General features: G+C 37.7%; 1 protein-coding gene across 1 annotated transcript; it reads left to right on the forward strand.

Moving 5' to 3' along the window:
- The first annotated feature begins 12,261 nt into the window (after window positions 1-12,261).
- LOC103436998 (lysine-specific demethylase JMJ13-like) lies at window positions 12,262-19,861 on the forward strand. The gene is made up of 11 exons (XM_029104434.2): window positions 12,262-13,346; window positions 14,538-14,922; window positions 15,476-15,632; window positions 15,712-15,931; window positions 16,424-16,477; window positions 16,557-16,636; window positions 16,755-17,032; window positions 17,146-17,541; window positions 17,716-18,134; window positions 18,298-18,573; window positions 18,947-19,861. The coding sequence occupies exons 1-11, from the start codon at window positions 13,344-13,346 to the stop codon at window positions 19,349-19,351; spliced, it is 2,673 nt and encodes an 890-aa protein (XP_028960267.2). The 5' UTR covers window positions 12,262-13,343; the 3' UTR covers window positions 19,352-19,861.
- The last annotated feature ends 623 nt before the right edge of the window (window positions 19,862-20,484 follow it).

The raw sequence follows: 20,484 nt of genomic DNA on the forward strand, positions 1-20,484 counted from the left end.
TCGTTTCCGCTTGCGTTATGGTTACGTCACACTCACGTGACGGCCAGCACGTCCTAGTCTTCGGGTTAGGGTGTGTCATTTACACTATGAGGAATGAGAGTTTGGTTAAGTCACACAATAGACAATGTAATTTGGTATTTAATTCGTCATCCACGAGATTCAGACCTAAGATTTCTTACTTCCAAGTGAAGAAGAATATCAGCAGACTGTAGTACTGAGTGGTTATTGAATATTTTTATATTTTTCATTATATAATATACAGTACATATGTATGAATATATATATATATATATCTGTATATAAAGCCAATTAAGGGAAAAAGATTTCTAATTTTTTTTCAAAAAATAGAGATTAGTCTTGGAATCTACTTCATATCGAACTTAAACAACTCGAACCGTCTATTTTGTAAATGTCGATTTAATATATCATCTTTTTAAAAATTCAATTCAATTTGAAACTATTTGCCTATTTAATTGTCATGATGAAATTTCAATGTTTCTTAGAACATTGTGTTTGTCAATTTTCTTTGAACTCAATTAAATGCGTCAAGTTTTTCTAATTTGACTAATATTTTGTAAGGATGATCTATCAGGTGACACTTAAAAAACAGACGGTCGAATCGTTAAAATTCAATGAGATGTGATCCCCACAACCAATTTGAAAAATAGGAATCCTTTCTCATAAATATGGAGTGGGTCCCATAATATGTATGACTATTGCAACATATGTATATAATTTCCTCCAACTCTCTTATCTGTTGGGATCTGTTTGTCATTTTCAGCAAAGATTTCTTTTTCATTTTTTTTTTCATTTTTTGGAAACTGCCAAGGATTTTGTTTCTTGGCTCTTGTTATTGTATGGGATATGAAGAGAGACTACTTAGTTTAGTTTTAGTACTACTTTCTGCATATTTGCATTATTCGCTCCATTACTACTTCAGTGTTTTGACCAAATGATGGCGTAGGCAAGAACTTTATCCATCATTACCAATTTAAGCCAATCACTAAGGCTCCACATTTATCATTTATGCACATGAACTTCGACATTAACTGGATAAGGGAAATATTTTTGCTTTTCACCTTTAAGTAATAGTGACGGTTTACCATCTTATTATCATTGTTGAATAAGTTTAGATTTTGAGATTTGAGTAATAGATAGACATGAATTTTAGAATTTAAACTCATCCGATGGTAATAAGTAGGATGGTGAGCATTATCACTACTTGAGAGCGGTGAGTAAAATTGCACCCAATGAATAAGAACTTACAAAGAACGCATTCGCTGTCACTTTAGGGTTTTAGCGCAATAAAATAATGCTACATGTAAGTTTATCTTCACATGACATTAGATCATTGCATTGAGATATCACGTCGTAATGAACTCATTCCATACCAATTAATGTCCGTCAAAAGGCTATCATGTTGTAATGAACTTGTCACGTGGTAAGTTTCTCTTCACATATTTATACACACCTTGTGGGGCTCAATCTACAATGAATTTCAATGATCTGGCAGTTGAATATTAATCTCTTAATTCATATATCATAATTGAAAAAAATCAACAAAATCAGAGATAACTAAGACAATTTGTTGTAATGGACAAAGTAGACGAACATAGTTTTTAATAACCACTAAAATGACTACCTTCTAATTAATTTGGTCAACAGTAGGATCATCAAAATACATTGTAGATTGAGTCTCATATGGCGTCTCTCAAATAAGCTTGCTTGAGAGATCCCTCAACAAAAAGAGGACTATATGTATATATATATACAGAGGAGTTTATTATTAGCTCTCTAAAAGTTTAATTGTGCACTTCAATCTTTCTATATTTACAAAGAAAAATACTTTTATAAAAAGGGCACAATTAAAATTTTCAAGTGCCAATAATAGTATCATATATATATATATATATATAGACACACATATACAAATCTTCTTTTATGCAATCGAATTCAGTGTTTTTTGGTGGTGGTTTGTCCTTGTAGATTTTATTTTCTTCAATTCACTGCAAATAAAGTTTAAATCCTCTTTCCATTACTATAGTTTAGAGTGTACACATGTCATTGTATCATTGGTAGGCAACAATATAATGATGGTGTACCTGTACGATAGAAGTTTTCTTCAAAGAGTGAGGTTGAACGGTCTTGTTGTATTTTCTTCACTTACAAGCGAAAAATCTTAAGTTCAAATCTCGCTGTTTAGGCCCAAAATTACATAATCGGCCCGAACAATCGAGGCCGTTAAGTGAGTGAAGTTTTAACTGTAAGATGACCTAGTCGGGATAATTTTTAAGGAATAATATTGTGATTTTTTGGTCATGATAATAGCCCTTAATAATATATTAAATTCTCATGTTTTGCACGGATGAGAATGGAAGTATAGTTGGAAATGGACATGGTCTCTTTTGAGAGTCTTTGAAGTGACGGCTTTAGATGCGATTTTCAAGGGCATGCACACAACCTGATTATTCATGGTCTAGAGTCTGAAGAGACCATCGCAATTTGCCCACCTAGTTGAAAGTGGTGATGGACTTTCAACAGCTAACATTTAGTTGTTGATAATGGTGAATAGAAAACCAAAGTAGGTTAGGTTGCTTGATGGATGTTGTCACATGGATCTGAAAGTCTTGGACAATGGACCACGTGGAACAATGGGATAAAGGTGAAGTCAAAATGGTGATGTGCTTGAAAGATGATTCTACACGTGGCCTTGTCTTGGTAAATGGTGATTATATTTCATCATTTAATTATTATTTGATAAGTGGTCTTCGGCGGAAGGTTACTATGCATGCGTGGATAAAGGTTCTGATGGTGGAATATCCTTGGCATCAGGTTGCAAGATGATAGCAAGTTTTGATAAGACGTAAGATTAGCAACAAATAAGGACTCAAAGTCACAGTGCAATTGAAATTGGTTTTCGCGACTTGGGTACGCAAGGCCCTATAAATACAAGGCGATGTGCAACGTTGAGAGACCATAAACATCAATACAAAATTGCCCTGCGCAAACTCTCACAACTTGAGATCTTTTTCTTTTCTTTTTTCGCTGACACATCTTCCGTTGGCATCAACAGCACTGTGGAAGCAACCGGTGATATCTTAAGTCGGCATAGATAGCTCTGTCACCGTAGAGTCGGTCGGTCTCGCAGTATCTTCCGTTGGCATCAACAGCACTGCGGCGAGAACGGTCGATTGCCTATCCAAGTCTCGGTCGAGAAGGGTTTTCGAATCCTTGTTGGTCGAGGTCATCTCATTAGCCTTCTCGGCGAGGTGAGGTGTTACAGTTATTACATTCGGCACATTGTAAGCCGAATTCGGTTCGTGAACTTTGTAAGAAATAGCAGCTTTGTCTTCAGGCTCGAGAACCCAAGAGGCCGAGACGCGTTCCTTTCTCGGCCGCAATCGCAAGACGCAGAAGTCAGTAGCGCGACCCAACGCAGCATCATCAAATTTACTCCTCGGCCGAGCCTCGGCCGACGAGTTGGCACGCCCCGCAATCACCGAAGGACGTAGTTAGCTTAGAATATATTCGGCCTGCGCGCCACGTAGGCTTTGTAATTTCTAGGGTCAACATTTTGGCACGCCCAGTGGGACCCAGTGCTATACTACGAAGTTCATATGATATATCAAGATTCTAATCTGGCTCAACGTAGCCGATTGTACGAGCTCCTGGAGGAATTGAAAAAACATAATGAGGAATGTCAAAAATCTTTGGAAGCAGAAAAAGCTCTTCGTGGCCATAGAGAGATGCAAAAGTCATTCGCTTGCATGTTGAAAATAAAAGCTCCTATTATCCTACAAGGGCAATGGGTAAATGAAGACAGGGCTCGATTTAATGCCTGGCTAGATGAAGAAAATTTTCCTTACGTTTCTGATTATAGATCAATTCCATTTGAAAAATGGTTAGGCCCAAAGGCCGGGGGGCAATTTTTTGCTCCGGCCGTAATCAGACATCGGCCTAAGAAAATTGTTAATTTGGCCGAAGAACAAAGGCCACTTGTTGTTTCGGTAGAGACTGAAAATATAGTAGGCCTAGAAGAAAAAATTCAAGTCCCTAAGCTATATACAAAAATTGACTTGGAAAAAGATTCGTCAAAAGAATGCTCCAGTGACGAACGAGGCCGAGATATTGGCCTAGCCCGAGAAACTACGCCAATTGATATGATTATTGGCAATAAAGCCGATATGGAGAAATCCTGTTCGGCTAAGTTATTTGAATTAAAAGACGAAATTATGCCTGGGGGGCATAATAATTGTTCCACACATTCGGCGGCCGAAAATGCAAAATATTTTGCCGAGTCAAAAATATTTGGGCAAATTTTTTTATTCGGCCTTGCAAAAATTCAAAGTGAAAGTTTTGATACAAAAAGCCTTCGGCTTGGAATAAAACATCGTTGGCCTCCTCCACTTATAGTAGGGCCACTTTTGTTTTCTTTTGCTACAAAATAAAAATAAAAATTATTTTCTTAACCATTCGGCCTTTCAAGCCGATGCGTAAGAAAATAAAGGGGGCAACAACACTGAAGAATCCAAATATATATATTATTTCAAGCCAACATCATTAAGGGTGTTTATATATATATTAGCTTTTGGCCGAAAAAAAAAAAAAAAATCATTAAGGGTGTTTATATATATATTAGCTTTTGGCCGAATGTGTCTATATATATATTAGCTTTTCGGCCGGCTCAAAATGAGTGCATGGTAGCTTTATGCATGCAATCACACAACAATCTCGGCATAAATACAAATTGGAGTCTCGGCCGAATCGTCAACCTCGGCCTAATTTGTTACGGTTCTCACCAAGCTCGGCAGGTCCATCAAATTTTTGCCAAGTCATGTATTGAAAAGGTTTTGATGTTCAACGATGATCTCCGAAATGAGTTGGTTTCGTATTACCGACGCATGGGCCGAGCTACCCAGTATATGTGGTTGAGCGTGGCTTCAGTACGTCGAGTTCGGTTGCGTCCAAAGGTTTTTTTTTTTTACGACCGAACGAGGTAAAGTGGTTTTATTTGTTTTCCTCGGAATTCAGCGACCATACCCATAAAGATACATGATTTGGGGGTATGAATTGATGTTTGAACCTAGCCACCATGTCTTTTTAAGACTTCATCCATTACAAGGCCAACGGTCTCGGCTCCCCTGCGATCCAGTTCACGTCCGGTCTAACCTTCACCCAAGTTAGAAAGAGGATTCTGTCATCGACCATATTTCTTTGACGATAACTTTGGTAAGACTTCTTCTGTAGAGCTTGGAAAATCTTTATTCGATGGTGGGTGCTAGACGATGGCTCTCGGTGATGACTCGGCAAATATTGATTTGGCCGAGAGGAGTTTATGAATAGAATGGATTTCATCCTTCCATTAAATCTCGATGATATGCAGCTGAGTCAAAGCTGTATGGGTTTATCGGCCCTCGACCCCATTTATTTTGGTGATATCAGTTCGATGACCGACTGGCTGGGAAGATTATTAGTTACTCTGGTCGAGAGGAAGTAGGCCTCTTCGACCCACGTGGCATTTTCTCAAGTATCCACTCGGTGGCATAAGTAAATATTAGAAAGCCAGGTTCTCACGTGGGCTATCCTTTCCATTCGACGAAACATTTGTTAGTTAGAGTTTGTCAAGGATCCTAAATCTAAATCCAAGTTCAACTAGAGATTCTTAACAACGTCGTGTGTTCTTCTTTTGCCAAGAGAAATTTTATTTTCTTCGGCAATACCACGAGATTTTGTTGGGCACAAGACTTAATTTCCTAAGCCATTCGGCTAGATGATCTGTGGAAGGCAAGGGATGGAAGAGCATGCATGGCTCGTTGGGTTCCTCACACAAAAGACATTGGAGGTTTCGTTCGGTCAGGGTTCGTTCTCCTCGAATCAAGTGCAAGACTAGATTCACAGTCAAAATCCTATTTCACTGCATTCGGTGGAGCTGGGAGTCAGAAAAGAATGACAATATGATAGAGATATGCATAGTCGACAACGTCATTTCAAGTTGGAAGGAATAGGCCAAGATTTGATCAAGTATGTCCTTGGTTTTAACGAAGCCATTTTGTTGGCATTTATCTGAAAACGTTGTCCAATTGCGAACATGTGTTTCTGCCACAAAGACCCATTCGGTGGGATTCTGATTACCGAGAATTATTTTCATTTTCGGCGATACGGAGAGTTCTTCAACTGTGTTTATTAAATAGGGCCGATTATGGATTTGTTTCGGCTTGGTGTTTCTCGGCTCTGCATTCTTTTGGATAAATGGAGTGGATGGCCGAGTAACATGTCGAACGATTGAGAGCCAGACACAAGTGACTAAGTTCCTTAATCATTCGGCTGATGCGTGTATTCGGCCCAGTTTTCTCGGCTACCTAGTTTCTCTCGGCCCCAATTAATTAGCTGGAGAGACTTAATTTCCTTAATCATTCGGCTTGCGAGCCGAAGCTTAAGAAAACTGGGGGGCAATGTTTAGGCCCAAAATTACATAATCGGCCCGAACAATCGAGGCCGTTAAGTGAGTGAAGTTTTAACTGTAAGATGACCTAGTCGGGATAATTTTTAAGGAATAATATTGTGATTTTTTGGTCATGATAATAGCCCTTAATAATATATTAAATTCTCATGTTTTGCACGGATGAGAATGGAAGTATAGTTGGAAATGGACATGGTCTCTTTTGAGAGTCTTTGAAGTGACGGCTTTAGATGCGATTTTCAAGGGCATGCACACAACCTGATTATTCATGGTCTAGAGTCTGAAGAGACCATCGCAATTTGCCCACCTAGTTGAAAGTGGTGATGGACTTTCAACAGCTAACATTTAGTTGTTGATAATGGTGAATAGAAAACCAAAGTAGGTTAGGTTGCTTGATGGATGTTGTCACATGGATCTGAAAGTCTTGGACAATGGACCACGTGGAACAATGGGATAAAGGTGAAGTCAAAATGGTGATGTGCTTGAAAGATGATTCTACACGTGGCCTTGTCTTGGTAAATGGTGATTATATTTCATCATTTAATTATTATTTGATAAGTGGTCTTCGGCGGAAGGTTACTATGCATGCGTGGATAAAGGTTCTGATGGTGGAATATCCTTGGCATCAGGTTGCAAGATGATAGCAAGTTTTGATAAGACGTAAGATTAGCAACAAATAAGGACTCAAAGTCACAGTGCAATTGAAATTGGTTTTCGCGACTTGGGTACGCAAGGCCCTATAAATACAAGGCGATGTGCAACGTTGAGAGACCATAAACATCAATACAAAATTGCCCTGCGCAAACTCTCACAACTTGAGATCTTTTTCTTTTCTTTTTTCGCTGACACATCTTCCGTTGGCATCAACAGCACTGTGGAAGCAACCGGTGATATCTTAAGTCGGCATAGATAGCTCTGTCACCGTAGAGTCGGTCGGTCTCGCAGTATCTTCCGTTGGCATCAACAGCACTGCGGCGAGAACGGTCGATTGCCTATCCAAGTCTCGGTCGAGAAGGGTTTTCGAATCCTTGTTGGTCGAGGTCATCTCATTAGCCTTCTCGGCGAGGTGAGGTGTTACAGTTATTACATTCGGCACATTGTAAGCCGAATTCGGTTCGTGAACTTTGTAAGAAATAGCAGCTTTGTCTTCAGGCTCGAGAACCCAAGAGGCCGAGACGCGTTCCTTTCTCGGCCGCAATCGCAAGACGCAGAAGTCAGTAGCGCGACCCAACGCAGCATCATCAAATTTACTCCTCGGCCGAGCCTCGGCCGACGAGTTGGCACGCCCCGCAATCACCGAAGGACGTAGTTAGCTTAGAATATATTCGGCCTGCGCGCCACGTAGGCTTTGTAATTTCTAGGGTCAACACTCGCATATAACGAATTTGATACCAATAGATTTAAGGAACTGTTATTAACACTTCAAAAAGTAATTGTACACACTTCATAAGAATATTTTTATTTCTAATTATAAAAAATTTGGAATGCATAATTATATTTTGAGAACTATTAAGGGCATTATCTCAAAAGCGAAACTTTTCATAGACTTTTTGTCACCTTATGTTTTTTGCACAATGTTTTATAATAGCATCACGGAATTGACATTGAACTACGAGATGACAGATAGTTCATGAATAATTATTTTACCATTTCTCCTAATTTTTTGGAATGTCAACAACAATTTCCATGGTTGATTAGGTTGAGAAAAAAAGTTAAAGTCTAGGATCTCTCATCACGGAATACCACGGCGACGCGTGACAATTCATAGACACAACCAATTTCCAAGGCAACCTTGTCCTACTCCTACTCCTAACCCCAAAGACATGCACGCACGATGTGTATTGTTGATTAAGACTTCACTAACCTCACGGTGCCAACATGGCTCACCAGCTTTAATTTGTTAAACAATTTCCCCTAATTAATTTCTATTAGTGGATGGTTGGACCACCTTTGTACTCTGCAATGGTATGGGATTAGTTAAATCATGTAAAGGGTGTTTAATTAATTAAAATTTGTGGACAATAATATTGTTTACGGGTTACCTACTATCCATCAGATTCTAATCGGATAACATATAATATTTTAACGTCTGATGGGGGGTAGTAGGTAGGTGAGATGGTTATTTGCGAAGAGGGTGCATGATTGAATAGTTTAAGTGACTTTTTGCTTAATTAATCAAAGTGGATTAGCGATTGAAATAAGATTCCGTAAGGAATCAGCCACTTAGAATGTGACGAAAACGAATAAGTGGGAGATTAAGAACATGGTTTTTTTGGCATAAATCGTTAAAAGCATGGGAAAACTAATAGAAGGTCTCTTACAAAACTTTTTCTAATTGAAAATTAGTTAAACAACCTTTTTTTTTTATTATTATTAGGAATATTTTTTGTATTACAAAGACAAAAAAACGAGTCACATTTGTTGAGAATTTTGAATTAAAAAAATGTCCTTAATAATATGCAGCATTTTTGCCCATCACCATTTAATAGATGCTCACCTCCCTCTTATAACTTGCCACGCGTCCCATTAACTTACCAGAGTTAATTTTATGTGTCAAATATTTGTGAAAAGAATTAAAATAAATAAAATAACAATAAAAACAAAACTAAAAAACCCCAACATCTCCAACCTAGAAACACCCCGTTCTCCCTTTTTTCGACCCCACAACCACCATCACCCACCCCGACAACGACAACAAACTTCAAGTCGTCCGGGCCATGGAAGCCGAGTCCTCTACATTTGGCCTGAGTTGGTCGAAAATGCTTGGAACCCAGTAATCGCCTTAAGATCTGCATGCTGGTGGTAGTGGTTGCTGCCGAAATAGGAGAAGCTCTGGTGATAGATATGGGTCAGGGACGACAAGTTCTGGTGGTGGTGCTTCTCGTAAAAGGCGAATTTGAACTACTTTAATAGTATTTATCTTCATTTGTAAGTATGAGTTTTTAGGTTTGATTCTCGCCAAAGACAAATTTGAATCATATTATTATTAACTTGTTGTGAGGCTAAGCCCACCTCATATTCTTAGTGTAGATAATATCGTTTGTTAAAAAAAAAAAAAAAAACTTAGGTTTAGAGATGGTAATCATTGTAACCCTTGAACATGGAAAGAATTTTCAATTAGAGTGAGTATTTTGTTTGGTTGATGTCAAAGGAAAATGAGCAAGAAATGGTTAAGTCAAACGCTGCCCGGTTATTTTTCTTTATGACAAATGACAAGGAGATTTTTTTTTTTTAGAAAGTGAAATTCTTTATGGACTCTCTACCATTTCATGTTTTTGACACAATTTTCACACTAATATTATAAAACGTTGTGCCAAAAACATGAAATGACAAAGAATCTCTTTAGAGTTCCACTTTAAAAGAATCTTTTTAATATTTCTTTGTCCCCTTATCGTTTCAACAAGGGATAACACAAAGATCCTCACCAATGCAGGCATGAAACAACTCGAAGTTTTATCGTAAAATTAATTCATTATATGGAGAGTTGTTTATTCTTTATAAATATGTGCACCATCAATTATCTTCTAGATATGTAATTTATGTTTTGATATCAAGAAAAAATTGAGGTTTTACCATAAAATTAATTGTAATTGAAAATGTAGGGAATAATCCAACTTACTTATAAGCTTATGTAAGGTCCATTCTCATATCAATGTGAGATTCATTCTTAATGTTATTATGCTTAGCGCTCCAAAATTTCATTATGCGCTATAACCATATTTACATCCCATTTTACGTTCTCGACAAATATAAATGAACGTTTTACTCAATGGAATGTAAATTAGAGATTTTAATCAATTTCCTCTCTTTCATTAGTGGAGCCTATCACCAAAAAAAAATGTATAAAAGAATGTAAATTTATGTTTTCATTTACATTCTACTATTAAAGATTTTTTCGACAACAAAAAAATATTGGGCTTGGTTAGAAAGTGCTTTTAAAAGAATTAAAAATACTTTTGATAAAAGTGCTTTTAAAACCAATTCTTAATAAAAATGCAAGTAAATCTTGCAAAAACACTTGAAGTGCTTCATGTTTTTCTGCAAAAAACACAAAAGTTAGATGTTTCTTTTGAGAACCACTTCAAATGCTTTTCAAACCCAAAAGTACTTATATGAAAATCACTTTTAATTATTTTAAAAATATTTCCAAACAAGTCCGTAAATACTCACTTTAAAGCATTTTGGATCTCCCATACCCTCCATCATTAACATTTGCATTAAAAATCGAAAAAATCCCTCACCAAACAGAAAATTGAAGCCAAGTACACCAGCCTCTTCTTGACGCACACGCAAGCTGGTAAACGGTTGAATAAAACCCGTGATTGGATAGGGTCATTTATTGTGGCAGTTACTCGAAAAATTCTTTTTTTTAAAAGGGCATTTTTGTCACTTAAGTGGGCTTCTGTCAAGTCAAGCTTCAGCCGAAGACCTACTTTGAAACGTTTCCAAGCCTTTCCCTTGACTTGGTGTAGCAGCCGAGCCGCCATCAACACCAACCATAAATGAAATTAAATAATTAAACAAATAAATACATTAAATTAATTTTCTTGTTCGCTGACTGTGGTAATTTAATCATTAGCGCCAACCTCCGCGTAACAAAAGCTCAAGGCGCACCAACCAATAGCTTTAGGAGAGAGAAAACTACACCAGACCTGGGAGTGATCGGGAAACCGGATGCATCCGTTGTTTTTGCTTTTACTGTTTTACTGTTTATCGTATATCGTGCGGTTAAAAATTATTTTAAATTTTATTATTTAAAATTAAATATAAATAGTAACTAACGAAAACTGACCGCACGATGTACAATGATCGACCGTGATATGAGTATCTCTAAAATCCCCACAAAAAAAATCTGAAGAGGATCTCATCCTTAAAATATATATATTTTTGTTTTTCGTGTAGCTTTAAGAAAACCTGGGGCCGGTGATCTGGGCGCGTGAAACCTGCTGTAACTGCCAGCTATACCCGCTCTGGCACCGCCCACAACTATTCTCTTTCACTATTCCTCGCTCCCTCCCTCGGCCGGGAAACTTCATTCGCCGCCGGAAAACCGCTTTGTCTCCGGCGAATAGCATCATAATCCGTCGGAAAACCGCTTTGTCTCCGGCGAATAGCATCCATAATCTCTGATTCCGGCAGCATACGGTGCCGTTTAGGGCGTTTGGAGGGAATGTGGATGGCCTGCGGTTGTGCTGTTTTATCCTTTGTGTGTAGCTGTGAACAAAGACGGAGGCGTACGAAAGGCGACTACGAAACTGCCCTCGGATTTCGTGCGAAGCCGGCAACCAACCGAGGACCAAAACGTCTTTTAAATGATTCTGTGCAACTAGGAAGCTTCACCGATAGCGTACAAGCACTTGGAAATTCAGAAGTCAGTGTTTCTGTTATTCTGAGCCGTCCAAGTCAAGTTGAGGTGACCAGATAAACGGCCAGGATTGCGCTTACTGTACTTCATTGGACTCGGCTTTTACGCACGTGATCATTCCGTCTTTTCCTTTAGCTTTCTGGGGGATCTGACCGAACGGCAACCAGAAACTCCTTGATAACACCGTCTTCATAATTGACCAAAACACCCTTTACCGTCCAAAGCTTTCACACTTGCCTCTTTGATAACCTACCCAACTTTCTTTAGGGGTAATATCGTCATAATGGGAAAGCGGAAGCTTCCACATAGCGAAACGCAAACGGAGATGTGAAAACGCGTTTTGGCCGGCAGGCATTTGGTTGAACCACCCAACGACCGCCACTTTCGTTTTCCATTGCTCAACAATTAAATACCTGCCGCAACTTTTTTTTCAATTATCCTCTCGCTTTTTCTTATTATTAAAATTCAATTATTCTAATAGTAAAACCTTGGCACGATGATAATATCTTCCTTTTTTAATTATTATTATTTGAGAAAATTAGAGCTAGGTTTTTTGAATTTTGATCAAAATAGAATTTTGATTCATGAATTAAAAATCTATGAATAATCAATTTATAAATTGTCATATGTGAGACAATAATCTTTTTGCGTAATATCGTTATAAAATTTAACGGATTTACCAAAAAAAACTATTACTGTAACAAGTTAGAGATGAATGCTAATGAAATTCTCTCAAAAGTGAGATTTCTCGTAAATTTTCTACCACCTACTGTTTTTAGGTACAATATTTTATAATATTGACATATAAATTAACGTTAAATTTTGATAAAGAGTCCAACTTTTAAAAACATTCGTCTAATTTAGAAAAAGGAAGGAAAATCCTAAACATACTTGAACTCGTAATTAAGATATATTTTTTAATTTTTCTTCCGTTTTTTTTCTATTTTCCTAAACCGATTGAATTTCCTAGTGGGAACGGGAGAGACTCCGTAAAATTAAATTAAATATTTAAGGCAATTAAAGCGTTAGTATTATTACGGCTATAAAACTATAAATTATCCTTCCCGAGGCCCTTTTTCGGTTTCTTTTGTCCATCCCATTATCTCTCCTCTCTTCTCTTTCACTATTCCTCTCTCCCTCCCTTGGCCGGGAAACTTCATTCCCCGCCGGAAAACCGCTGTCTCCGGTGAATAGCATCCTTCCTCCATCGGAAAACCGCCGTCTCGTTATCTTTCCTTGAAATCCTTCATCCTTTTTTGTATTAATTTCGTTGACTCGGTGGTTCGAAGGCTTCGGATCTCTGATTCCGGCAACAGACGGTGCCGTTTAGGACGTTTGGCGGGAATGTGGATGGCCTGGTTCTCGCTGTAGGCTTGCTTTTGGTCTGCCGTGGCTGGGATCGTGATCTAGGGTTTCGGTTCTTTGATTCGGATTCGGTTTCTGCGGTTGTGCTGTTTTATCCTTTGTGTGTTGCTGTGAACAAAGACGGAGGCGTACAAAAAGCTACGACGGAATGAGATGGTGCGTTTTGCTTGTTTAATTTGTGGTTTCAGATCTCGTACATTACTTTCTTTTTTCTGTAACCGTTTCTGCTTCTGTAAAAGTCGTTTTTTTTTCTACAGCAAAATATTAAATTTGTTTTCTGCATTTATGGAATTTGTGATCGAATGAATGGCTGTAATGTATTTAGGTGTTCATTTTTTTGAGTAAATTTTCATTTTTTTTATTTAGAATTTTATAAATTTCAGTTTTGCTGGTAGTTATGCGTTATGTAAAAGTTGCTATTTCGGGAGTATTTATATATATATTATATATATATATATATATAATTATTTTAGATTTTTTTTTTTACTTTTCGAGGGGTTTGGATGATGATGTTCATTAATTTGACTGCATATTACTACTGAATAACTGATGAATTTGATTTTTGGCGGGTTTGTAGAAATTTAGGAGTTTTATTTTTCTGTTTGTTGGTCTTCTCAAAATTTTTTCTGTTTGTTGGTTTATTTTATTTTATTTTTTTCATTTGAAATTTTTGTACATGAATCTCTTATAAATCGCTGTCGATATCATATTACATAAAGTGGTATGTTGTATTGTTTTATTTGAATGCAAGATGATCACGTATATACTCGTGTATGCGTGCATAACTCTTTCATTTTCCCCAGTTCTGTACCATTTTTTCCTGTAATTTTTAATTGGTGGAATGAATTGATGCTGGTGTTCAGGGGCATATAGGGATTTTAAGTTTTGTTTTTCTTTGGCCGTGATATCGGTATTAGTTGGTTTGATGATTAGTATCATGTTTGTTTGGGGTTGTTCAATATCGTGCAACTCTTACTAACGCAGTAGAATGTCCTTGCTTCTTGTTCCATCGTGTTTGAAAAGAAAGATTACAGATATAGCCACGTCATATTGCCGATGTGTGTTGAACTTTTATTTGGCTATGGCTCTGAGTTTGTTCAACATATTTTAGTTATTGACTTATAGCAAAGAGTAGTGTTAAATAAAGTACGTGTATCAGAGGTAACCATGGTGTTTGGGATGCACTTATGTTTCATTCTTGCTGATTTGATAGTATTCGATCTATTCAGATATCGAGTCTGTTTGACAAATTTCGTACAAATGATGCATGTGTGAACTGAGTTTCATTTTGCATTTCCCTTTTTTTTTTATTTATTCAAGTACATGACCTGGCTCTTTGGTTTACAGGTGGAAGGAAGGGTTTGTTTGTCCAAAGAGGCCAAAAATGGATTAGAAATTCTGAAGCGTAGAAGGCTTCAGCGAATGAGACCAGAAACTGCTACCGAGCCTGTAAATCATACTAATACGATGGCTCGAAGTGGAGGTGATGCTTTAAAACCTTCTGTATCCTTTCGTGTTAGATTACAGGGAGGTGCCGACTCAGTTTCTCTGTCCAGTGGTGCTATGCATGAAAAAGATGTTTTTTCGAAGCGTAGGGTGGATAAGTTTGAAACAAGTGATCTAGAGTGGATTGAGAAAATTCCCGAGTGTCCTGTATACTATCCAGCAATGGAGGAGTTTGATGATCCTTTGGTTTATTTACAGAAGATAGCTCCAGAAGCTTCAAAATATGGTAAGGAGATTAAGAAATTTTGTCGAGTTTGTTGTTGGTTGGGTTAGGAGAGCTATTATGTCTCTATCTTGGCAATACATCTAAAAACAGTATCACTTGATTGTAGGTTCAGTTTGGAGTTTTGGTTTCTTTGCCCCCTATCAAATTCTGCGTTTTTAATGTTGAAGTTTCCACAATAACCTTTGTTTTTCCGCTTATACAAATATTTTATTTTCCAATTTAATTGCTCTGTTTTTTTTTACTTCATTTGAATTAGAACCTCCTTTCTTGACATACATTGAAATTAAAAAGATATGTGATATCATAAATGCTCTTGAAGCACGCACATACACATAATGGGTATATACAGTTATCTTTGTCATTGATATATGATATTGAATAATGTTATGATTCTCTTCCCTGTTTCATGTAAGATAGTATTTTTTGGAGAAATACCTTGATCAACTTTTTTTCCGCATGAGTACAATAATGGATTTCCCTCATAGCCATCCAATAAATTTGGGGTGGCATAATGACCAACTTTTCCCCTTCTAACCTGCACTGGTATATTCAGGTATATGCAAGATTGTCTCTCCTTTGAGTGCTTCTACTCCAGCTGGGGTTGTATTGATGAAAGAGAAAGCAGGATTCAAGTTCACAACTAGAGTACAACCTCTTCGTCTTGCAGAGTGGGACAATGATGACAAGGTCACCTTTTTCATGAGCGGAAGGTGAGAGATTCTACTAATTATAAATATAAAGTATTACTTGATTGTATCTTCGGTTTTTTGAGTGAGTTTAATTTTACAGAAATTATACATTCCGTGATTTCGAGAAAATGGCGAACAAGGTTTTTGCTCGTAGATATTGTAGTACCGGTTCTCTTCCTGCCTCGTTCTTGGAAAAAGAATTTTGGCAAGAAATTTCTTGTGGAAAGACAGAAACTGTTGAGTATGCTTGTGATGTAGATGGTAGTGCCTTTTCATCTTCTCACAGTGATCCTCTTGGAAATAGCAAATGGAATTTAAAGGTGTTGATTCTGCCAATCTTTCTGTCTGTCTGTTTAACTATTTAGTAGTGATTGATATATTTATATAGGCATTCATTGTTCAGTTCTAAAACTGGCACCTTACAGGACACACAAAAGAACATGTTAGTGTTGTACATCTAATACGGCCAAAACCAACCCCAACAGTGCAAAACCAAGAAAGAATAAGGATGTAGCGGAAAATTTAAAAGAGCAGATACAAAGAGTACTGTTGCAAAGTGGCCATTAGGGATGGTATTTTATGAGAAAGAGGGTTTCACCTCGTTTAAATAGATAGGTTATCTTGAATTACATGACTTGTGATTTTCTCATGTAATTCTCTATTTCTGACCTCTGTTTTCCTGTTAAACCTTTATACGACCTTTGATATGTAACCCTTAGTTTGCATAAATTCTTAAAAGAGTAATATTCTAATTTTGTTCACTATATGTGATGGTATGCACATCAACTGACACCCTCTTTCTGTAATTTCAGAATCTTTCAAGGTTGCCCAAGTCCATTTTGCATCTTCTAGAAACTGCAATTCCGGTAAGGAAACTAGTTCAGTTCACCCTTTTGCATTATTTATAGGCTGTATCCCTCTGTTACTTATGTGGCTTTATAACAGGGTGTAACGGATCCCATGCTATACATTGGAATGCTATTTAGTATGTTTGCTTGGCACGTGGAGGATCATTATTTGTACAGGTATTAGTCACTATATATATCACTATTTATTCCCAGTGAAGGCAACAGTGTCTTCCATTTCTTATTTCTAAGAATTATTATCAATTGTGTTCTTATTTTTTATTATTTCACATGGCAGTATTAATTATCATCATTGTGGCGCATCCAAAACCTGGTATGGCATTCCAGGTGAAGCTGCTCTGCAATTTGAAAAGGTTGTTAAGGAACATGTGTACACGCATGATATCATATCAACTGATGGAGAAGATGGAGCATTTGATGTCTTGTTGGGGAAAACAACATTGTTTCCCCCAAATATTTTGTTGGAACATGATGTCCCTGTATACAAGGCTGTGCAAAAGCCAGGAGAGTTTGTTATTACTTTCCCTAGAGCATACCATGCTGGATTCAGTCATGGTAGGGTTTCTACTTCACTTTCTCCCTTCATTTTATTTGCCGTCTTTGTCCAATTAGATTTGCTTGCTTCTCCGACATATTAATTTTAATGCCTTTTTTTAATGTAAATATAGGTTTCAACTGTGGCGAGGCGGTCAACTTTGCAATTGGTGATTGGTTCCCTTTAGGTGCTATTGCTAGCCGGCGTTATGCGCTGCTTAACAGGATGCCTCTGCTTCCTCATGAAGAACTTCTGTGTAAAGAAGCGATGCTTCTACACACAAGTTTAGAACTTGAAGATTCGTATTATTCATCTGCTGATTTGGTGTCCCATGATAGCATTAAGATGTCTTTTGTGAGATTGATGCGCTTTCAGCATCGTGCTCGTTGGTCTTTAATGAAGTCAGGGGCATGCACCAGTGTTTTGCCAAACTCCTATGGAACCATTCTATGCAGCCTATGCAAGCGTGATTGCTACATAGCTTTCATTAATTGCAATTGTTACATGCATCCTGTCTGCCTTCGCCATGGTATGTCTCCTATTATGTGAATATTTTATATGAAATTTTGAACTACTCACCTCAGACTTGTTATGATAGTGATTGTCCTGCACCTAGTTTAAAATATAAACTGATAGCTAAACAGATCTATTGACTTAAAATCTCTAGTAGTTGCTTATTACGAACTTGTTTCCCAATGCACAGATGTAAGGTCTCTTGACTTCTCATGTGGGACCAATCCTACTCTCTTTTTAAGAGAGGAAATAACAGAATTGGAAGCTGCAGCCAGAAATTTTGAAGAGGACGATGGTGTGTTGGAGGCGATAAAAGGGCTAGGCGATGACTTGTATTCATATCCATTAAATTTGTCTCAGAGCGCTGAAGAGAAAGGATACTCTCGTTATTGTGAGATAAAATTTGAGTTGGACACTGAACTAGCTGGCACAACTCAGTATCAGTCACAAGAGGCAGAAACAGCCCAAACGGGTTCTCATGGCCAGCCCATGTTGAGATCTGATGCAAAATATTCAAGTCCTGCAGTGTCAGACGGTTCCCTCTCATGTGCTGCATCAACTCTTTGTTCTCTTCTAGAGCCTCGTGAGAGCTCATCTGCACCCAATAATGTGAGATATAGCTCCTTTTTTTATTCCTTTTGTATTGTAATGCTTTATCTAGAGCTCATCTGCAGTAGGTGTAGGACGATTTTTCTTTTTAAACATTCAATGAACTGAAGTGCAATTTTCGGATTAACTAAGTGGATTGTTGCATTCATATGTTTCCTGGCAGGTACAGGAAAATGCTAAAGAAACTCTAAATTCTAAAAGGCATTCTGAAGAAGTGGTTCGCAGTGTTTACGATTCTTCTCTGTCCTCTCCATCATATGATGAATGCTCTAGTGCACGCCCAGGGAATTCTAATGGATCGGAGGTTAGACGTGTTGTGGATCAAGGCAGTGATGATTCTGATTCAGAGATCTTTAGGGTTAAGCGTCGTTCATCATTGAAGGTGGTGGGCAAAAGGAGCGTAAATGATGTCTTGGCATCAAATCATTCTGAAAACAAGGTATTCTTCACGTAGCCCTGTACTTCAGTTTCCAATGCATGTGATTAGTTATAATGATTGGTTTTCATCGATGGATAGATCATTAGTCTGTCACTTAATTTAGAAATCGAAGATTTTATCAATAGCATATAGTTTTAGGTTTCTTTTTATTTTCCATTAATTATCAGTGCAATGCTTAAAATAAAATGCTGGACTTATCAGATGGAGAGATGTTAGAATTTAGAACTTAAAATGTTATTCATCAAATACCTGTAATCGACCCAACAGAGGGGAAATCGACGTATGCATGGTTTCTGATGAGGATTTGTTTAATTTTTTTTTATTCTGTATGTATATGTTTTGCTGACATCTGAGTTGTATTTGCAAAAAACAGGGGTTTAAACGATTGAAGAAAATGCAACCTGAAAGAAGATGCGGGAGATCATCGGTGCCATTAGATTATTACAGCCCTGGTGAATCAAATACTAAGTTTCTTTCAACTACTAATTACAGAGGATTTCCAGAGAGTGCTGCTTCGGAGGGCAGGTTCTCGACAGGAAGTAGCGCTCCTAGAGGAGGTAATGTTCCCATCTCTATCAAGTTTAAGAAGTTGGCCACCGAAGATTCAGCTAGGAAACAGCGAGAACACCACAGAAAGGATAGATACCAGGATGAATTGGGAAGGAGCCGGAGGCAACCACCCCCACCGCCACCCCCACCCCCAATGGAGGTTGGGGCAAAGCGCATTAAAGTCAAAGGCCCGTCGTTCCTAGGGTCGGAGAGCAGGTTAAACAATTAGATCACACCAGGAAGTGCCAACGATCTGGTTGGCCGACCCTGTAGAGAGCAGCAGCAGCAGCAGCAGCATGACAGAACCTGACCTCGCTAACTTGAATTTCTCTAACGGGGTTCTAACAACACGGGTAAAGCTAAAGAAGATTGACGACGGAAAATTAACCTAGGATAAAGATTTACATTCTTTGTGCAGGCCCTGAAATTGGGGCGATCTGCATTGTTGGTGATTCTTGAGGTTCTCGGGCCGGGGTATTTTTACCATCTTTGGCAGGAGAACCTTCCTTCCTGCGAAGTAGTGGAGATTGGGTTAGTGGTGAATTTCCATGTAAATTTATTTGTATTTTCTTACCTTACCATTGTTAATTCAGAAACTAGTTGGTAAATTCTTCAACTTGTTTAGTTGGTTCGCTTGCTTCTTTTTTTATAGGTTCTTTATTCTTTTATTTTGTAGCAATGGGTCCTTGTAACCTTTGACTACATGAATAAAATGCAGAGAAAATGCCTTGTCATATTATTTCGCTTCTTGTCTAATCTTCTGCCCATCGACATGGGACGATATAATCGGTTTTCTATTTTCCTCGTATGTAGAAAAATATCATTTGATTTGGTGCTCGTTAAGTCATTCATGTGAATCGAACAAATTAATGGTACGTCATGGGTATGTTACTTGTACCACATCCGTTGATTCGTTTCTCACATATGAAGGATTAAGCAATTTCAAAATTAGATGCATCTTTCTATATATAACCTTTATTGATTACCACCAATGAGGAAAGAGGTGGGTGTGTGTACTTGTAAAAGACGACATTCTGATGCTCAAGTTAGTATGTGTTTTAGATTTATTCTAGTGAAATTCAGTGTCATTGTGTACCTCGTTTTCGTACGTCTTTGTATGTGAGAGGATGGACATTTATAAGGGTGGGATTTTTTGGGGTGGTCGTAGAGCTGATGGGCCGGACCCCAGATTGTCTCCAACCTGTGAGGCTTCTTATTAACTTTATGATGTGTTTTTCTAATTATTTAGAGAGAATTTCTATTTGTATTCGCTTGTAATTAGCTCCTCTGTGAGTTGAACTCAAGATTTTTCACTTACGTATTATGATAAATAATCACACTTATTTTATTCTTCTCCGTATT

Source organism: Malus domestica, chromosome 06, assembly GCF_042453785.1.
Source record: "Malus domestica chromosome 06, GDT2T_hap1".
NCBI lineage: Eukaryota > Viridiplantae > Streptophyta > Magnoliopsida > Rosales > Rosaceae > Malus > Malus domestica.

Excerpts from the sequence above, each read along its gene's own strand:
- LOC103436998 (XM_029104434.2), top strand. Across the intron at positions 15,932-16,423 it reads ATAGCAAATGGAATTTAAAG|AATCTTTCAAGGTTGCCCAA; the intron begins GTGTTGATTCTG and ends CTGTAATTTCAG. Across the intron at positions 18,135-18,297 it reads GCTCATCTGCACCCAATAAT|GTACAGGAAAATGCTAAAGA; the intron begins GTGAGATATAGC and ends GTTTCCTGGCAG.